Source organism: Simochromis diagramma, unplaced genomic scaffold, assembly GCF_900408965.1.
Source record: "Simochromis diagramma unplaced genomic scaffold, fSimDia1.1 OVJJ01000509.1, whole genome shotgun sequence".
In the NCBI taxonomy this organism is placed as follows: Eukaryota; Metazoa; Chordata; class Actinopteri; order Cichliformes; family Cichlidae; genus Simochromis; species Simochromis diagramma.
This window is the reverse complement of record NW_024387324.1, coordinates 21567-37571: the sequence shown is the minus strand read 5'-3', so window position 1 is coordinate 37571 and position 16005 is coordinate 21567. Positions and strand designations below refer to the sequence as shown.

At 39.0% G+C, this 16005-nt stretch overlaps 1 protein-coding gene across 1 annotated transcript; it reads right to left on the bottom strand.

The window, feature by feature from the left end:
* Positions 1 to 350: 350 nt before the first annotated feature.
* Positions 351 to 7358, bottom strand: LOC120717704 (perforin-1-like). The gene is made up of 9 exons (XM_040005899.1): positions 6605 to 7358; positions 6439 to 6518; positions 6056 to 6101; positions 5559 to 5683; positions 5312 to 5450; positions 5134 to 5214; positions 1534 to 2030; positions 1342 to 1435; positions 351 to 708 (listed from the first exon to the last, which is right to left on the bottom strand). Exons 1-9 carry the CDS (start codon positions 6872 to 6874, stop codon positions 496 to 498), a joined length of 1545 nt encoding a protein of 514 aa, XP_039861833.1. The 5' UTR covers positions 6875 to 7358; the 3' UTR covers positions 351 to 495.
* Between the last annotated feature and the right edge of the window lie 8647 nt (positions 7359 to 16005).

Sequence of the window (16005 nt, the reverse complement as noted above, 5' to 3'; positions counted from 1 at the left end):
AAAAAATGAATTGCATTATTTATTTTGTATTTTTATTACATTTATTGCATATAATACACACAGTTAAACATTTGAACACACTAATCCATTTAATTAATGAATTAATTAGAGGTCTTATGTGAATTACAGTCCTTTAGAGGTTTCACATACATTTTTACATTACTGAAACTAGACTCACAAATTAGTAGGAATACAAACCAGCTGAAGTAATGGGTTTGGATTTATAAGTCTATATTTATCATTTTAATCTGTTGAAACCAAAAGAAAAAAGATTTTTTAATTTTTTTAAATTAAGCAATATTAGGGTATAGTAAACCAAATTCATATGAATAAAAAAAGGGTGACTAAACTCTAACAAATATAAAAGAAAAAGTGGAATATTGTTATGTCTTAGTAGTAGAAAAATAAATGCATAAACTGACAAGTATCACATTAATCTTTACAGTTCATTAGAGCAACAGAACTATTATGAAGATAACATACAAAATATATTTCTTATTTTGCAGATGGTTTGTAACGATTACACCGATCTCCAGCCAGATGAGGGTCACATGCCAGAGTGTACCGGACCTCAAAACCACCTCTTTTAGCTGGACAGGTAAATGTGTGTGTCCCCTGCTGAAGATACTTGAAACATGATCCCAGACGGTCATCATGCCATACATCCTTGTCCCAAACTTCAACCTTCAAACCCAAGTGTGTGTCCACCTTCATGAGAAAATTAATCAAACAAGATTTAATATAGTTTTATCCTACCAATGTTAATTTTAGCACTAGTGAAAAATAAACACAAACGAGAACAATGAAATAGGACAAATCCATAAACCATTTGTACATGCTTAATAAGAGCAGCATTTAAAACTGGGCCATAGGAGTCATTAACTGTGTGAAAGACACAGCGGTGGATTCGAGGGAGATTGATTATTGGAATCAATTTAAAGAATGGCTCTTTGAATATGAATATGCATATATGTTTATGTATATGTTTGCTAAACCACTACCTAGCTAACATTACTTCTTCCAAGTCAACTAACATACATGGTATTTGTCATTACAACAGTTCTAAAGCTCAACTTAAAAACTGCAACTTAAAAACAGAAGTTTAGTAGTTTAGTAGTAGAGTCTGATTATTTGGATTGATGATGAGGTAATGCTTTTGCATTTTTTTTAGGTATTAGCTAAACTATGGCTTTGTGTGATATATTGTGTCGAAAAAACAAACAAGAACAAGAAAAAAACCTGTAGTAAACTGTTGATAGGCTTCAGGTTTGAAAAGTAAATCAACTCTGCTGACTGTGGGGCCAAACGATTTATCATGATCTATAATGAGGGTTTACTGACCTTGCCTAAATCATAATTCGCGTTCCACCAGGGATTGTTTGACCGAATCCAACGAGTCTTCCGATAGAAGGAACCAAACCACATTTTAGCATAGCTGTGATCAGAAGAAAAGAAAGAAGAGCAGCAGAAGAATTATTAAGTCTGCTTGATATACCACACCAGCCAGATCTTAATAGACAAGAGTCTATTCACCCCTCAGTTTTTCCAACTGGATCTCCTTTCAAATTCCAGGCTCGCACAATGGTAACCCTTAGCGTCCCCCTCCAGGCTTGCAGAGGACAGCAGTTGGAAGCCAGATTAGGAATGTGCCACCCACAGTTTGGCTCATTGGGTGACTTTCTCACAGCGTTATCTTCCAAGTACTCCTCTATGGCAGCTTTCATCCCTGCCTTTTGTGTGCCATTTGTCATCAGGCTATAGATTGGCCGAAGGGAGTAGGAAACAACATCTGGGTGATCTTTCAGGGTGCTCAGCCAAGTTAGAAAGCCGAGGGAGTCATTCTGGGTGAGTGCAAACTCTCCCAACCAACCATTGCCTCCTACCACCTCTGTGTAGTGTTGGTGGAGTCCAGTGCTGTACATAAACGAGAGACCCTGGTTTTGTAGGACCTTGTTGCAAGACTGTCTGTTACTGGATAATTTCAATTTTCCCAAGCCGACAGAGAAACCCAGTGATAAACAGGAGTGGACCTGCAGGACAGGAAGGGAAACAAAATGTCAGTGTCTATCAAGGGCATTTTCTCTGCATTTCTAGCTGTACTATAAATATATACAGTGGTGTGAAAAATTGTTTGTCCCTTCCTGATTTCCTTTTTTTTGTTTTTTGCATGTTTGTCACACTTAAATATTTCAGATCATGACAGAAATTTAAATATTAGATAGAGATAACAAAATAAACACAAAATACACTTTCTAAATGAAGGTTTTTATTATTAAGGGGAAAGAACTTGCATGAACCTGTATGAGAAAGTGATTTTCCCCTAAACCTAATGACTGGTTGGGCCATCCTTAGCAGCAAAAACTGCAATCAAGGGTTTGCGATAACTGCCAATGATTCTTTTACAGCGCTGTGGATTAATTTTGGCCCACTCAGAATTGTTGTATTTCAGCCACAAACTCAGCCATTCAGGGTTTTTGAAGTTTTTTTAAATTCATCCCACATCATTTCAATCAGATTCAGGTCAGGACTTTGACTGGGCCACTCCAGTCTTCAGTTTGTTTTTGTTTTAAGCCATTCAGAGGTGGACTTGCTGGAGTATTTTGGATCATTGTCCTGCTGCAGAAGTCCGCTTCAGATTGAAGTCACAAACAGATGACCGGACTGTCTCCTTCAGCATGTTTTGGTAGACGGCAGAATTCATGGTTCCAAATACCACAGCAAGTCTTCCAGGGCCTAAGGCAGCAACATAGTCCCATACTATCACAAAACCACCACAATGTTTTACTGCTGGTGTGATGTTCTTTTCATGAAATGCTGTGTTAGTTTTATATCAGATGTAACAGGACTCAAGCCTTCCAAAAAGTTCAGCTTTTGCCTCATTAGTCACAGAGTATTTTTCCCAAAGTCTTGGGGATCATGAAGATGTTTTTTGGCAAATGTGAGACGAGCCTTTATGTTCTGTTTGTTCAGATGTGGTTTTCTCCTTGAACTTTCCCATGGATGCCACTTTTGCCCAGTCTCTTTCTTATTGTTGAATCATGAACACTGACCTTAACTGAGACATACGAAGCCTACAGTTAATGCTGTTCTGGGGTCTTTTGTGACCTCCTGGATGAATTGTCAATGTGGTCTTGGAGTATTTTTGGTCGGCCGGTCACTCCTGGGAAGCCTCACCACTGTTCCAGGTTTTCAGTTGATGTATGATTGCTCTTATTGTGGTTCACTGAAGTCCCAAAGCCTTAGAAATAGCTTTGTAACTCTTTCTTGACTGATAGATGGCAGTGACTTTTGTGTTTCTCAAGTACTTATTTAGATTGTGGCATGATGTCTGGCTTGTTGAGATGCTTTTACCTTGCTTCACTTTGTCAGACAGGTTCTATTTACGTGATTTCTTGATTCAACAGGTCTGCCAGTAATCATGCCTGAGTGTGTTTAGTTAACCTGAACTCAGCTTTTCAAATAGTGTGGTTTATCACAGTAACGCATGATTTAACAAGAGGAGACAATCACAATTTTCACACAGGACTAGATAGGTTTGGATAACTTTGCTCCCTTAATCAATAAAATCATCATTTAAAAACTGCATTTTGTATTCACACACACACACACACACACACACACACACAAACACACACACACACACACACACACACACACACACACACAAACACATTTTGTGAAGATTTTGCGGGGCTGTCTGATCACGTCAGTTTCATAAACATGTCAAAGCTGTTGTATTAAACCCAACTTAAATCATGCATATGCTCTTCTCTTAACAAAGCACACAAGCAGTCTTGTGGAGAGAGAAGATGATGACATTATAAATGAAGATGATAGAGTGTATGAAGGACAGTCAAACCAATTTTGAAAGATGAGAGAAAATAGGTGTTTACATCCAGACTCAGATTTAAAAAAAAATCCAGTTCATCAAGATGTGTGCCACATGTATGTCAATTTTAACTCTAAAGACTGTTCTACTTACTTCTCTGTTTTCTATTGTCTTGTGTAAAGTCAACCATTTGAGCATTAATCTAAATTTTGCCAGCATTATGTAATGTTATGTCTCAAAAATTGGGTTAATTAGCCCTGCGTTAGGCTGACAACCTATGACCCTATGATAGCTGTGACTCTTATAAGGATAAGTGGAAGAGAACGGAAGGATGGATGGACAGAAAATTATGGTGGCGAAATATGTAGGCTACAAATCATGTCACTAAGATATTAATCATAGCTTTATTGATCGAATACTTAATTACAGGATCAGTAAGAGTCTGGACTAAAGAAAAACTGAAGTTTCTAATAACTAAGATAATATTGGACTATAGAAGTTTATGTAAAACAAAGCAAAAACAACAACAAAAAATCATTGGCATTATTGTTCAGTATGGCACAACTTTAACAGGGTTAACTTTGGCCTTTCATGACAGAGGTACTGCCCTGTATGTATAGAAATATGTAGTCTGGTAACTGCAGGCACATGAGCCAACATACTATACAGAGCACGTGTTTCGCTATGCAAAACCCACACACACGGTTTTAGATGCAAAATTCAACTTTAAGCCTAATTTACTAAGCCCAAAATTAACCCAGGCAGTCTAGAGGCACTACAGCGGGCCAACGAACTCAGCTCGGAGTCTAACCGGCGAAAGAACTTAGCCCCACTGTCAAGCAGACTGTCAACTGTAACAGTTGACAATCTCAGCTCAGAATCGAGCCAGCAAAAGAACTTGGGCCCACTCCCATACATGCTGTCAACCGTGGCGAATTTAACTACTCAATTTCAATCGAGACGCAACCTTTCGCTCTTTCACATTCACACGCACAGCCTAGAGGCGCTGCCCCCTTCGCACAGAATCTAGCTGGCGGAGAAAATTGGGCGGCCCCCTTTCATGTAGGCCTTTCAACTGTGGCAGGGATCCCACACCCTGTCTGGTTCTTTAGGATGTCCTCAGTTCCCAGGTTACCACCCCAGTCCTCCCTTCCCATGGGTCTCGCCTTCGCGTCCGCGAGCGAGTGGGGCAGCCAAGCCCAGAACAATTAGTCTTACTCTTACATTTTCAGTCGCTATTTTTGAGATAAAATTATTTGAAGTGCCTCAGTAATGCTATGCTTTTAATAAGTGTTATAAAGTACCTCATTTGAGGACAGTCCATTCAGTGAGGACAGACAGGTTCGTGCAGCTGTGGCTCGCCTCAGTCGACCACCAAGGTGAATCTGCAATGTGGTGCAAAGTTGGTGTTATAAATCATTTTTTTGAAGAAATATAATAATAATAAGGAATAATAAGAAAATTCACAGCATGTGCTTTAACCTGGCGGATGTAGTGTGTGCCGTAGGTGTGTATAAGCTCACTGTACTGAGCTCTGGTGGAGCTGTTGTAGAAATGTGGTAGCTTGGTTAAATCCTTACTGAACTCAGAGCTGAGAGACGGACTGTTTGATACTCGGTAACTGGACACAAAGAGACAGATTAGTAAATGATCTCAACAGAAGCTTTTCAAACAAAGATTGCAACATAACCCAAATTTATATGACTATTCTGAGTTATTCACAGCCTACCTGTAATGGTTGCAGGTGACCCTGTGTGTGCTGAAGGTGTGGCGGTCCTCTGCGGCCCTTTTTGATGCAAAGTTATACACAGCGGATTGCTTTCCTCCCACAAATATCCCTAAATCTAGGCCAGTCTGTTATGAAAGATAAGAAAAAGAATAAATAAATTAGTGCGTTCAACTGATTGATTTTTTTTTTTTGCCAGCCAATAATGAGACATTATTTGATCTATCTGTCCCAAATTACAGATCTCGATTTATGTTCAAACATGGCCTCAGTTTCAAAGTGCAAAACACATGTTGGTGGTGGGACCATTTTTCAAAAATCTGAAAAAGTATTTAAAATATGAGGTTAAAACTTCCTAATAAGACTTAAGACCATATACTTTTTTAAAAAAAAATATCTATCTATATTGACATGTTTATCATTATTGTAACATTGACATTATTTGATAATACCAAAATATGTTAATTTTATGTCAATAACTGTTGTGAAATGTGCCCTACCTTCCAGTCAGTACTGTCCTGGGAGGTGTAGGTGTCAACCAGAGAGCTGTGAATACAATTCACAGTAAAGAATCACAGATAAATTTCAGTTTGATTTCAAAGATGATTTCCATTATTTTAAACAGTTAGTATTTACAGATGAGGACCTGTTTTTGTAATTAGATTAGCTCTGAATAATATGATGAAGAGAATAAAGATAATTTATACATCAGAAAAGGTGTCTAGCAGTAAAAATCCTTGAATTTCATCACTGCCAGAGACTGAACTAATCAGATATAGATTTTTAGATAGCGACTCAACTGTCACACAACATTTAACCTTCTCTCAGTAAGACACTAACTGTGAAGCAATCATAATAATATAACATAATAATAAGGCTATACCTAACAGAGGTGTGGATGCTGCTGTAAATATCAGCACTGCATCGGCTGAATGCACGCCAGTCCACTGCAGAGACTGGCAGCTGAAAATGAAGACAGATCATGAACATGTACACATAAAGTGTGTGCTACTGATCAAATGGCTCTTTGTTGTTGCATCTTTATTTACTTTTTGCAGCATGTTGCCTTGAAGCGGGTTGGAGCAGAGAGTACATGTTTCACTTGGTGTGAGGTAGGTATTCACATCGATCATATAGGCTCCCTTTCGTCGCAGAGTGACCACATCAAATCCCTCCCCCACCAGGTTGTGACCTGGTATAAAAGGAGCAGCCTTACACTGGCTGTAGTTTCCAGTCTGACAGGAAAGAACAGCGGAGTTGCAGGACAGAAAGAGAAGGAGGCTCAGGTAGAGAGGAGGTTGGGTTGAATAAGACCGCATGACTGCAGTGAAAAAGACTGATATTTTGGAGAGAGAGAGAGAGAGAGATAAGTGATCGTCATTAAAGTTCTCAGTAAAGTAAAGAACACCAAATTTTTGCAAACATGCAGCCTCACCTGACTGCAGGTTTCCCCAACCTTATAAACAGTACAGGACACAACAGTGTGCGTATTAGTGATTTGCATAATATTATAAGCTTGAGTAAACCTGCAGTCAGCTGAGACTCGATGGGTGAGGAAATGTTTTTCCCACTTAAAATTCTGTGACTAAATGAACAGAATCAACTCTCTGTGATTCCTTACCTGTATTTAAAAACATTAATTAAGATAGTGTGCTTTTAAAAAAAATTTAAAAAAAATCTGGATACCTCTTTCGCAGTTTTTCCATGGCAGAGATTTCTGAAATTTGTTTTAATCATCACTGCTCAAAAATGTAATTTTCCTTTTTATTAAAATGTTGTGCTCACACACAATTTTATGTGCAGTTTCTCTTTTGTAATATGGTTTCAATATCATATACTGTAGTATCTTGTGTGAGAAGCTGTAGTCAATAAAGTATTGTTAGTTGACTCAAGTCAACATTTTTCATATTGACTTGACTCACATGTAAAATGATCTTGACTTAAAAGAAGATAAGAAAAAAAAATCACTAAATTGAAATGCAAGCACACATACATAAACAAATAAAAGGAGAGGCTTTCTTTAAACACTGTATCTCTGTCTGTCTTATTAAAATAAAGTTAACAATAACTTTGTGTACCATTAAAAAATGTTTCTACCTTTTCCAAATACTGTTGAAGTTGCTGTTCCTCTGTCAGTGATGCAATTCAGACAAAAGCAGGACAATGAGCCAACAAGACTTGTTCAAAAACAGACAGAGAAGCACAGCTTTTAAAGAATAAGCTGGGTACACGTGCTACAAATCAACAAAGATAAGGATCGTTAAACAAACCAACAATGGCTTTTTGGACCCTGGATTAAGGAAGTGTCCTTGGAATAACTTCCTTGTCAATGCTGAGAAGCTGTTTGAGATTATGTGCCCTCTTAACAACAGATGTAACTGTATATGTGTAAGAGAAAGCGGGCTGTCAGCCCCCAAACCACAAAATTCCAACAACAGAGATGCCACACATGCACATTTGGTTCAAATATCAAAAATGATTTGGACCATGTATATTTTTATCTTCATTGCCAAATCTATTTATTAAAAAAAAAATTAAATAACTAACACAATTAACAATATAATTAAATAATAAACAGACTGGCGACCTGTGCCCCAACTGTACCCATATGGCACCTTGGATACGCTCCATCCCTCAGCCCTGCGACCGTGATAAAGATAAGCAGAAGAGAATGGATGAATGGATGTCAAATTTAATAATAAATGTTTAGGTAACAGAGGCGTTATCAGTGTTGTACTGCTGGCTCTGCAGTCACTAGATATAAAGTCTGTCTTCATTCTGGGTAAATGTGTCACGTTTGTTATCGCTGCTCTGATTGTTTTCCCTGTTTCACTCCTTTCTTCAGTTGTTTTTCATACACCCACAGGTGCCCTTGGACTTTAATTGCTCCTAGTGTCACTCACGTGTTTGGCATTACATGAATCAGCTTTGTGTGTAAACATACCTGAAATCTTTTACTAGTTGTTTTCAGCAGTGAAATGAATACATTACCTATAAATCAACTTCCTTTTGCACATTTGTATTTTTCATTTGTAAACTTGTTATGTTATTCACTATAAAACATGTTCCATCACTACCTAGGCTTACAATTTCAATTAATATCCAGACCTTTAAGTAGTCAGGCTATTCATTTTCAAACTGTAAAAACATTACACACAGACAAAGTCTCACGAAGAGACTCTCAAAAGAGACTTAGTGTTGTGTTTGAAGTAGTATACCTTGCCTGTAGAGGTAAACACAAAGATCATTAAGCATGCATGTTATTAAAGTATTTTCCCCCCTTTCAGCTGCTCAATAATGCAAATATATAATAAGCCAGTCTAATGGTAGCAACGGAGTGCATTTAGGGACGCAGACATGATCATCCTGCTGAAGTTTAAGTAACTTTTAATATGGCATGTTGATGTCAGATGGTGTAATTTAGAAATTGTTTCCCATAAAATCACCTCTAGGGGTTACAGAGAGTGAGTGAAAAAGAGAAATTATCCAGTTTTCTCAGTGAAAATGCCTGAGTGTGTAGTTTCATACCATGGATTCATACCATGGATAATCCTCTATTTTAAGGTACAGTATGGCCAAGATTTTTTTTAACAGTTTTTACAGAATTAAATTTCATCTCTGTAATATTCTGAATATTTATAATTGAGCTATTTGTATATAGTAGAGCTATTTCCCAATTTTGTGAACTTTGTAATATATTGTATTATTTAATTTAATTCAGTCTGTTACTGTTCTTATTGTCTTGGAGCAACTGTAACCACATAATTTCCTCAGAGATTAATAAAGTATTCTGAATCTGCTGATTCTGATGATGAGACAGCTTTGAGCTGATAGGAAGGTGACAATAACTCGCATAACCACTCATTAAAACCAGGATACTGTCAGGGTTCCTGGGCCGTTGACCCGGTATTTTCAGTTCGTGTTCATTGTTCATTCTCTGCATGTTCTACTTCCTGTTTTATTGTGTTAGCCTTACTCTGTGCATTATGTTCTAGTTCTCTTCCCATTTATCATTAGTTCATTATGTTCAGCTGTTCACTCACCTGTCTCTAATCACTCATCATTCCGCCTGTGTATTTATGTTCCCCAGTTCCACCAGTCCAGTGCCGTGTCATTGATGTTGATGTTGCCATTATTGTCGTTCCTGTCTGTATTCAGTTATTCAGCCAGCCATTCAGTCAGTTAGTTAGTCTTGCCGTTCCTGCTTTGTTCATTCACCCGCTCCAATAAATCCTCGTCATTCTGCACCGTGAGTCCAGCATTTGGGTCATCTCTTCCTCGCCTCCACACACCACAACCCCTGACAGGTACACAGAAGAGCATCTCTGAGCAAACAACATGCTGAACTTGCGGATGAGCACACCAGTCATGCACTACTGCCAGCTAACCCTCTATGCCAAATGAGTACTACTGAATACCTGAGTATCGTTGCCGCCCATGTCTATCTGTTTTTGATCCCAGTGTACCCATCTTATGAAGGCTGCCTCCACAATAATGTGTTGTCTCACAAAATTCAATTCATCTCAAGCTGGTTTCTTGCACATGATAATGATTTAGCTTTACTCAAATGGTCTCCACAGTCACCAGATCTCAATCCACTAGAGCCTGATGGGATGTGGTGGAACAGGAGATTCACATCATTGATGTGCAGCTGACAAATCTGCTGCAACTTTGTGATGCTGTCATGTCAGTATGAACCAAAAACCTCTGAGGAACATTTCCAGCACCCTGTTTAACCAATAAGAGCCAAGACCCATTTTTACTGTCAGGAAAACTGGGAGAGTCAATTTTGAAACTTCAACAGAACCTTTCCTCAATGTGTACAGGGGCGTGGGTTCTTATGGGTAAATCTATGCCATGAATGATTAAGGTAGTTCTGGGATCCAGGCTATTATTAGCAAAGTGTACCTAATAAAGTGAGTATAAACAATGGAAATGAGTGTCTTTGTTAAATCCAATCCAGCTGTATGTGCTAAAAGTACATTTTAGCATGATAATCTAATCTGATACCTGCTAAATATTAACTTATTACTACTGCCTTTACTATGCTAACTCACTTTACCTTTCTTTACTTTGCATGATTTATTCCAGACATGTCTCACAAATCTATTCTGGGCTTCAGACCAGATTTTATAACAATATCACCACTAATTTGTTGGGTTATTGGAGCAGCTCATGGTCTCCTTTTCTTCATTTTGGATTAATTTAGTCTTGTTATGTTTTTACTTGAACTGTGATTGTCAGTAAGTGACTTTAATTGAGAGCAGCTACAAAGCTTGCTACCATAGAGAGTATAAAAGCTTGACTATTGTGATGTCACATCCACAAATGTGCCTTTGTGACATTAATTAGTGCCCTCACTGACACACAAAACAAAACGACTACACAACAGAACAACTACACAAGACAACACAACACACTAAGTATACACTCCACAATAAACGTCACAAATCTCCCACATCTAAAAACTCTCTCTCTCTCTCTCACTCGCTTGCTCTGTCTGTCTGCCATTACCGTCACTCCCAAAACTTTTCCCTCTTCCTAAACAATCAAATCCCACGTGTTGACTTTTTTTTTAAAATTGATCGACATGGTACATTTTTCCACCAACAGGAAAGCGGTGGCTTTTTCCCTTTCTTTACTGTTTTCGCGCTGTCCTTAGAAAATGCTTAAAACACACACACACAAAAACGTGACAACAGTGTTTAGAAAGAAGTATGACTTATATCTATTATCATAACTCTGGATTTACTGGCCTGTAATTAAAATTGAAAAACATTGAAGTCCGAACTTTCAATGTGGGCTGAAATAGAGACTCAGTGTGGCTGCAGCTTGTTGCTATGTCAGCTTGCATCAGTCATGTGATTTGGAGGTACAGCGTGTCCGTGGACCACGGAGGGTTAACATCCAACCACCTGTGTAAAATACAAAATTCCCATGGTGTTGTTCAAAATGTGCTCTGGCACAATCATAAGCATGGCTTGCTACTGAAAACAAGAAAAAAGCCCGTCCTGCTATGGGCTGAACCATTTGTTACTGGTGCAGGGGGGAACACTATGGAATATATTCAGTTTTAGCATTTATATTCACTGTTGACTGTAACTACGCTCAAACTGTTAATGCTATCTTATTTTAATAAACAACACTGTCATATGCAAAACTGGGGTGGCACTTGGGGTGGCAAGGGAGCATTTTAGGGTGGCACTTGCCACCCCATGCCACCCTTCTAGATCCGCCCCTGGATCTAGGGGGAAAGGAGTCCAGGTCGGCATCAGCTTTCAAGCTCTGCAAAGCAGCCTGTACAGGAGCACAAGGGGATGCACAAACTGTGCGTGAACAGGGAAATGATTTGTTCTCCGTGTTATACGGAAGAGGCGCTGAGGTGGACACCGCGTCAGCCTCCCTTCCTTTCTCTCTTTCATTAACATGCACTTCTCTAGGCAATTCTTTCAAAGCTGCTTTCGTTTCCCTCCTTTCTGCTTCTATCATCCACATTTTCAAACATTCTTTCTCCTCGCTTACCCTACACAAATCTACCGTCTTAACTTTCCCTTTCTTTAACAGCTTTTCTTCCTCTTCCCGCAACTGTTCCTCTACTTTCTTTGACTGGTTAAAACTCAGCGATTCTTTTTCAGGAAACCCGTTTTCTTTTTGCCACTTAACAACATATTTCATACACCCAAACCCACATTTCTAAACCATACTGTCAAGTATTAAATTTTGTCCCTGGCCGCCCGGTGGAATGTCTGCCGCCTTACTGGATCTAGATCCCACATTTACATTCAGAGCGTCCCCTCCAATGGGCTTCTTCCCTTCCCAGCAGAAGAGTAATAAAAAACCATCACTCCACGCACTGTAGTATGCAGAAATGATTATCAACAGTGGACTCAAACCACTGTCTCCTGTGATGGACCAGAACCAAACACAGGCCTGGGGACTTGAACCCCAGGATTTTCCCTTCGGAGACTCGAACTCTGGAGTCAGCAGCTGCTTCCCCCTCGGCCAGGCACAAAACTCTCGTGACTTGTATATAGGGTAGATACAGCTCACTGTTCTGCAGGAGTTTCCCCTCGATTTGTCAAGATGATCTTGGTGGTCTCTGAAACACGGCCCTGCAACTCCGCCTTTTTCTTTGCTTTAACCAGCCGGCAGGACCGAAGCGTTTAGCTATCTCGGGGTGATCAGCCGTCCCAGAGCCGTCCTTCAGTGAGAACACTGGACCATCCTGTTCGTGATGTCACTGAACTGTTGTGGAAGCTCACTAACAAAGCCTCCAGACACGATGAGCCATTAAAAAAAACAACACCTTTATTTCCCATGCATGAGGAGAGACTTCAGTCAGGGGGCACTGAGAGTCGTCTCAGTCAATGAACAGTTCAGGTACTCTTTTAAAACCGTTGCAGTACAAAAGCTTTCACAGTTCTCTTTCACACCTTGAGTCTAACATTTATTTTGTTTCTCACAATAAATCAGTTTATAAAGTAAAACATACAGAGAAAAGAATGCAGTGTTTACTGTAATAACCACACGGGTTAATAGCTTTTTTGGGGGGCACAGTCTGATTTGTTTTTTGCTTACAGCCCTGACACTTTGTGTGTGTTTGGTTGACTTTTAAGATTTCTGGCAGTTTTTGTCAGGAGGTTTGTTCCACACACTATCTAGCAAAGTTAGAAACTATAACAGTTCATTTCATCTTTGAATCATCCTCTGCTGAGCAGCCTCTGAACCATGAAAAAACTTTCCCTGAACTTTATCTTGTAGCACTGAAATTTTGTTTTACTCTGACTGTACAGATTGGTGTTTGTCAATTCAATGCTGGGCTGTGCTAAAATAGTTATCCTCGGTCAGAAGGAGAAGCTGACATCCAGGGAGAAGATTGTAAGAGGTGTGGTTTATTTACATTCAGATTGATGGTACAAGGAGGTATGGCATAGTGTAGGAGGATGTGATGGGGTGATGTGGTGTGGTTTCTGTGATCAAGTACAGGAAACACTTAGAACATGAATAAAGATTTAAGGGTATATCGCTAGCATCGAATTCCTTCACTACAAACCTGCTAAGGAATTGCATCAATCTACAGTTTTTCTGAATTGATAAAACACTAAATCCCATTGTAAAAACTAAACTGTAAACTACCAAAACTCGTTCATCAAATCAATCCCACAGTTGTTAAAATTTTAAACACTATTCATCTGGTTAGGACACAATTTGCAAATCTGAATCTCCCATTTACCAAAACTCTAAACACATTCTCAAACACAAAACACATTTAGCAGTGTGGTGCACTTGTACCCAGAATGGTGCACACAGGCTACAGAAGCTAAACACAACTAACACACTGTTTTCATCATTTACACACTACTACTCAAAATTGAAAACACGTGTCCAATCAGTGAACTCAATTAGTAAACAGTATATAAGCCTAGTAAAATGCAAATTCAACTGTCATAGATCATGTTCTGGTGCATGGTATGACTATAAGGGAGGCAGGGCAACGTATGCAACCAAACCTAAGCAGGTTCTCCGTGACTACTATAATCTGGACCTTCAGAGAAGAAAACAGGTAAAAAGTATACTTGTCTCAGTAAGGGGACAATGAAAAATAATTTCTCTATGGTACTGCTTGAAAACATTTACTGAAAACATAGGTGTGTGTGTGTGTACTTATAACTAAATAATGCAATTCGACTGCGTGAATTTCAAGCTTACAGTTTTTTCTGATTGCTTACAGTTTTTTCTGATTGCTTAAACCCTAACTGTGATTCCTGTAGCACAATCTCTAAAACTATTCAGACTTATAGCAAAACCACTCACTGAGTTTGCAAAACTAAAAGCACAAAATCTGCTTTGCACTCAGTTTGCAATTTTGTAACACACACTTTGCAAAACTGTAGGCACAATTCACTGCACAACACTCAATTACCAAATTTCCAACACACTTCCAACACAAAAGTATACACATGTATGGCTATCATTAACACTAATTTGCCAACTGTCTGGCACACTTTCACATGTGAAAACTTTTTTAGATAATTAGTTCACTTTGCAATCAGCCTAAGCACTATAATACAGGTAAGCTGTGTGTGCGGAGTACAATGGAGGGAGCAGAAAGAGTGAGAAGTAGAGGAGGCCGAGGAAGAGGACGTGGAGGTGAAGAAGTAGGATGAAGAGGACGACAAGGACAAGGAGGAGCGGAGAGGAAGGGTAGGAAGAGTAAGAAATAGAATTGCTGATAACATCAGAGCTACAATAGTGGACCATGTAATCAACCGTGGAATGACCCTGAGGGTCGGTTAGTACAGTCACTTCGCACAAAGATTTGTAGCACTGCCATATGCCAATGAGAAACACACCAATACCATTGATGTAAAAATACTGAAATTGTTACTTTACAGAATTGCTAGATGACCAGATGCTGGGGCAGAGGCAGCATGTTCACTGCAGACCAAGTAACCCATATAGTCATTATGGCGATTGCAAATAATCCTATACCGTACTTGGAAATAAACACTTGTGTTTGTTTTGATCTGTTTGAATAAACACCAGTACTTGAAGTTTGGATCCCTCTATGCTTATGGATCTATGACAGAAGTATGAGCTCAAACTGACATAGCCTACCTTGTGCACAGAGAAAGCAAAAGCCAGAAGTGTTTTGTATTCATACCATCAGTGTGCAGGTGGCGCATTGTGTGCTTAGTAGATGATGGCTTGTGTGTACTGTTTGATACGGAAACACCATTTTTACGAAGGTGTGAAGAGTTAATCTAGCTGTGTTTGCTTTTGCAAGAGAACTACAATGTTTTGATTATTGGGTGACAGGTTTTCCTATTTGTGTGAAGAGTTTTGCAAAATTAGCCAATAGTTACAAAAAATGTGCTTAAGCATACAGAAAAAACTGTAAGCACATTTTTTGTAACTATTGGCTAATTTTGCAAAACTCTTCACACAAATAAGAAAACCTGTCACCCAATAATCAAAACATTGTAGTTCTCTTGCAAAAGCAAACACAGCTAGATTAACTCTTCACACCTTTGTAAAAATGGTGTTTCCGTATCAAACAGTACACACAAGCCATCATCTACTAAGCACACAATGCGCCAACTGCACACTGATGGTATGAATACAAAACACATCTGGCTTTTGCTTTCTCTGTGCACAAGGTGTTTATTTCCAAGTATAGGATTATTTGCAATCGCCATAATGACTATATGGGTTACTTGGTCTGCAGTGAACATGCTTCCTCTGCCCCCAGGATCTGGTCATCTAGCAATTCTGTAAAGTAACAATTTCAGTATTTTTACATCAATGGTATTGGTGTGTTTCTCATTGGCATATGGCAGTGCTACAAATCTTTGTGCGAAGTGACTGTACTAACCGATTCTCATTTCAAGATGTCCTTATGATGCTTGCTACAGTGTAGCGGCTCGAGTTAGGCTGGACCCGTTGGCCA

Bases quoted from the DNA above. Each gene is read 5' to 3' on its own strand.
- LOC120717704 (XM_040005899.1), bottom strand. From the start codon at position 6,874: ATGCGGTCTTATTCAACCCAACCTCCTCTCTACCTGAGCCTCCTTCTC. The intron at 6,519-6,604 runs GTAAATAAAGAT...CTTCATTTTCAG, and splicing joins AAGGCAACATGCTGCAAAAA to CTGCCAGTCTCTGCAGTGGA. The intron at 709-1,341 runs GTCAGTAAACCC...TTTCTCATGAAG, and splicing joins CGAATTATGATTTAGGCAAG to GTGGACACACACTTGGGTTT.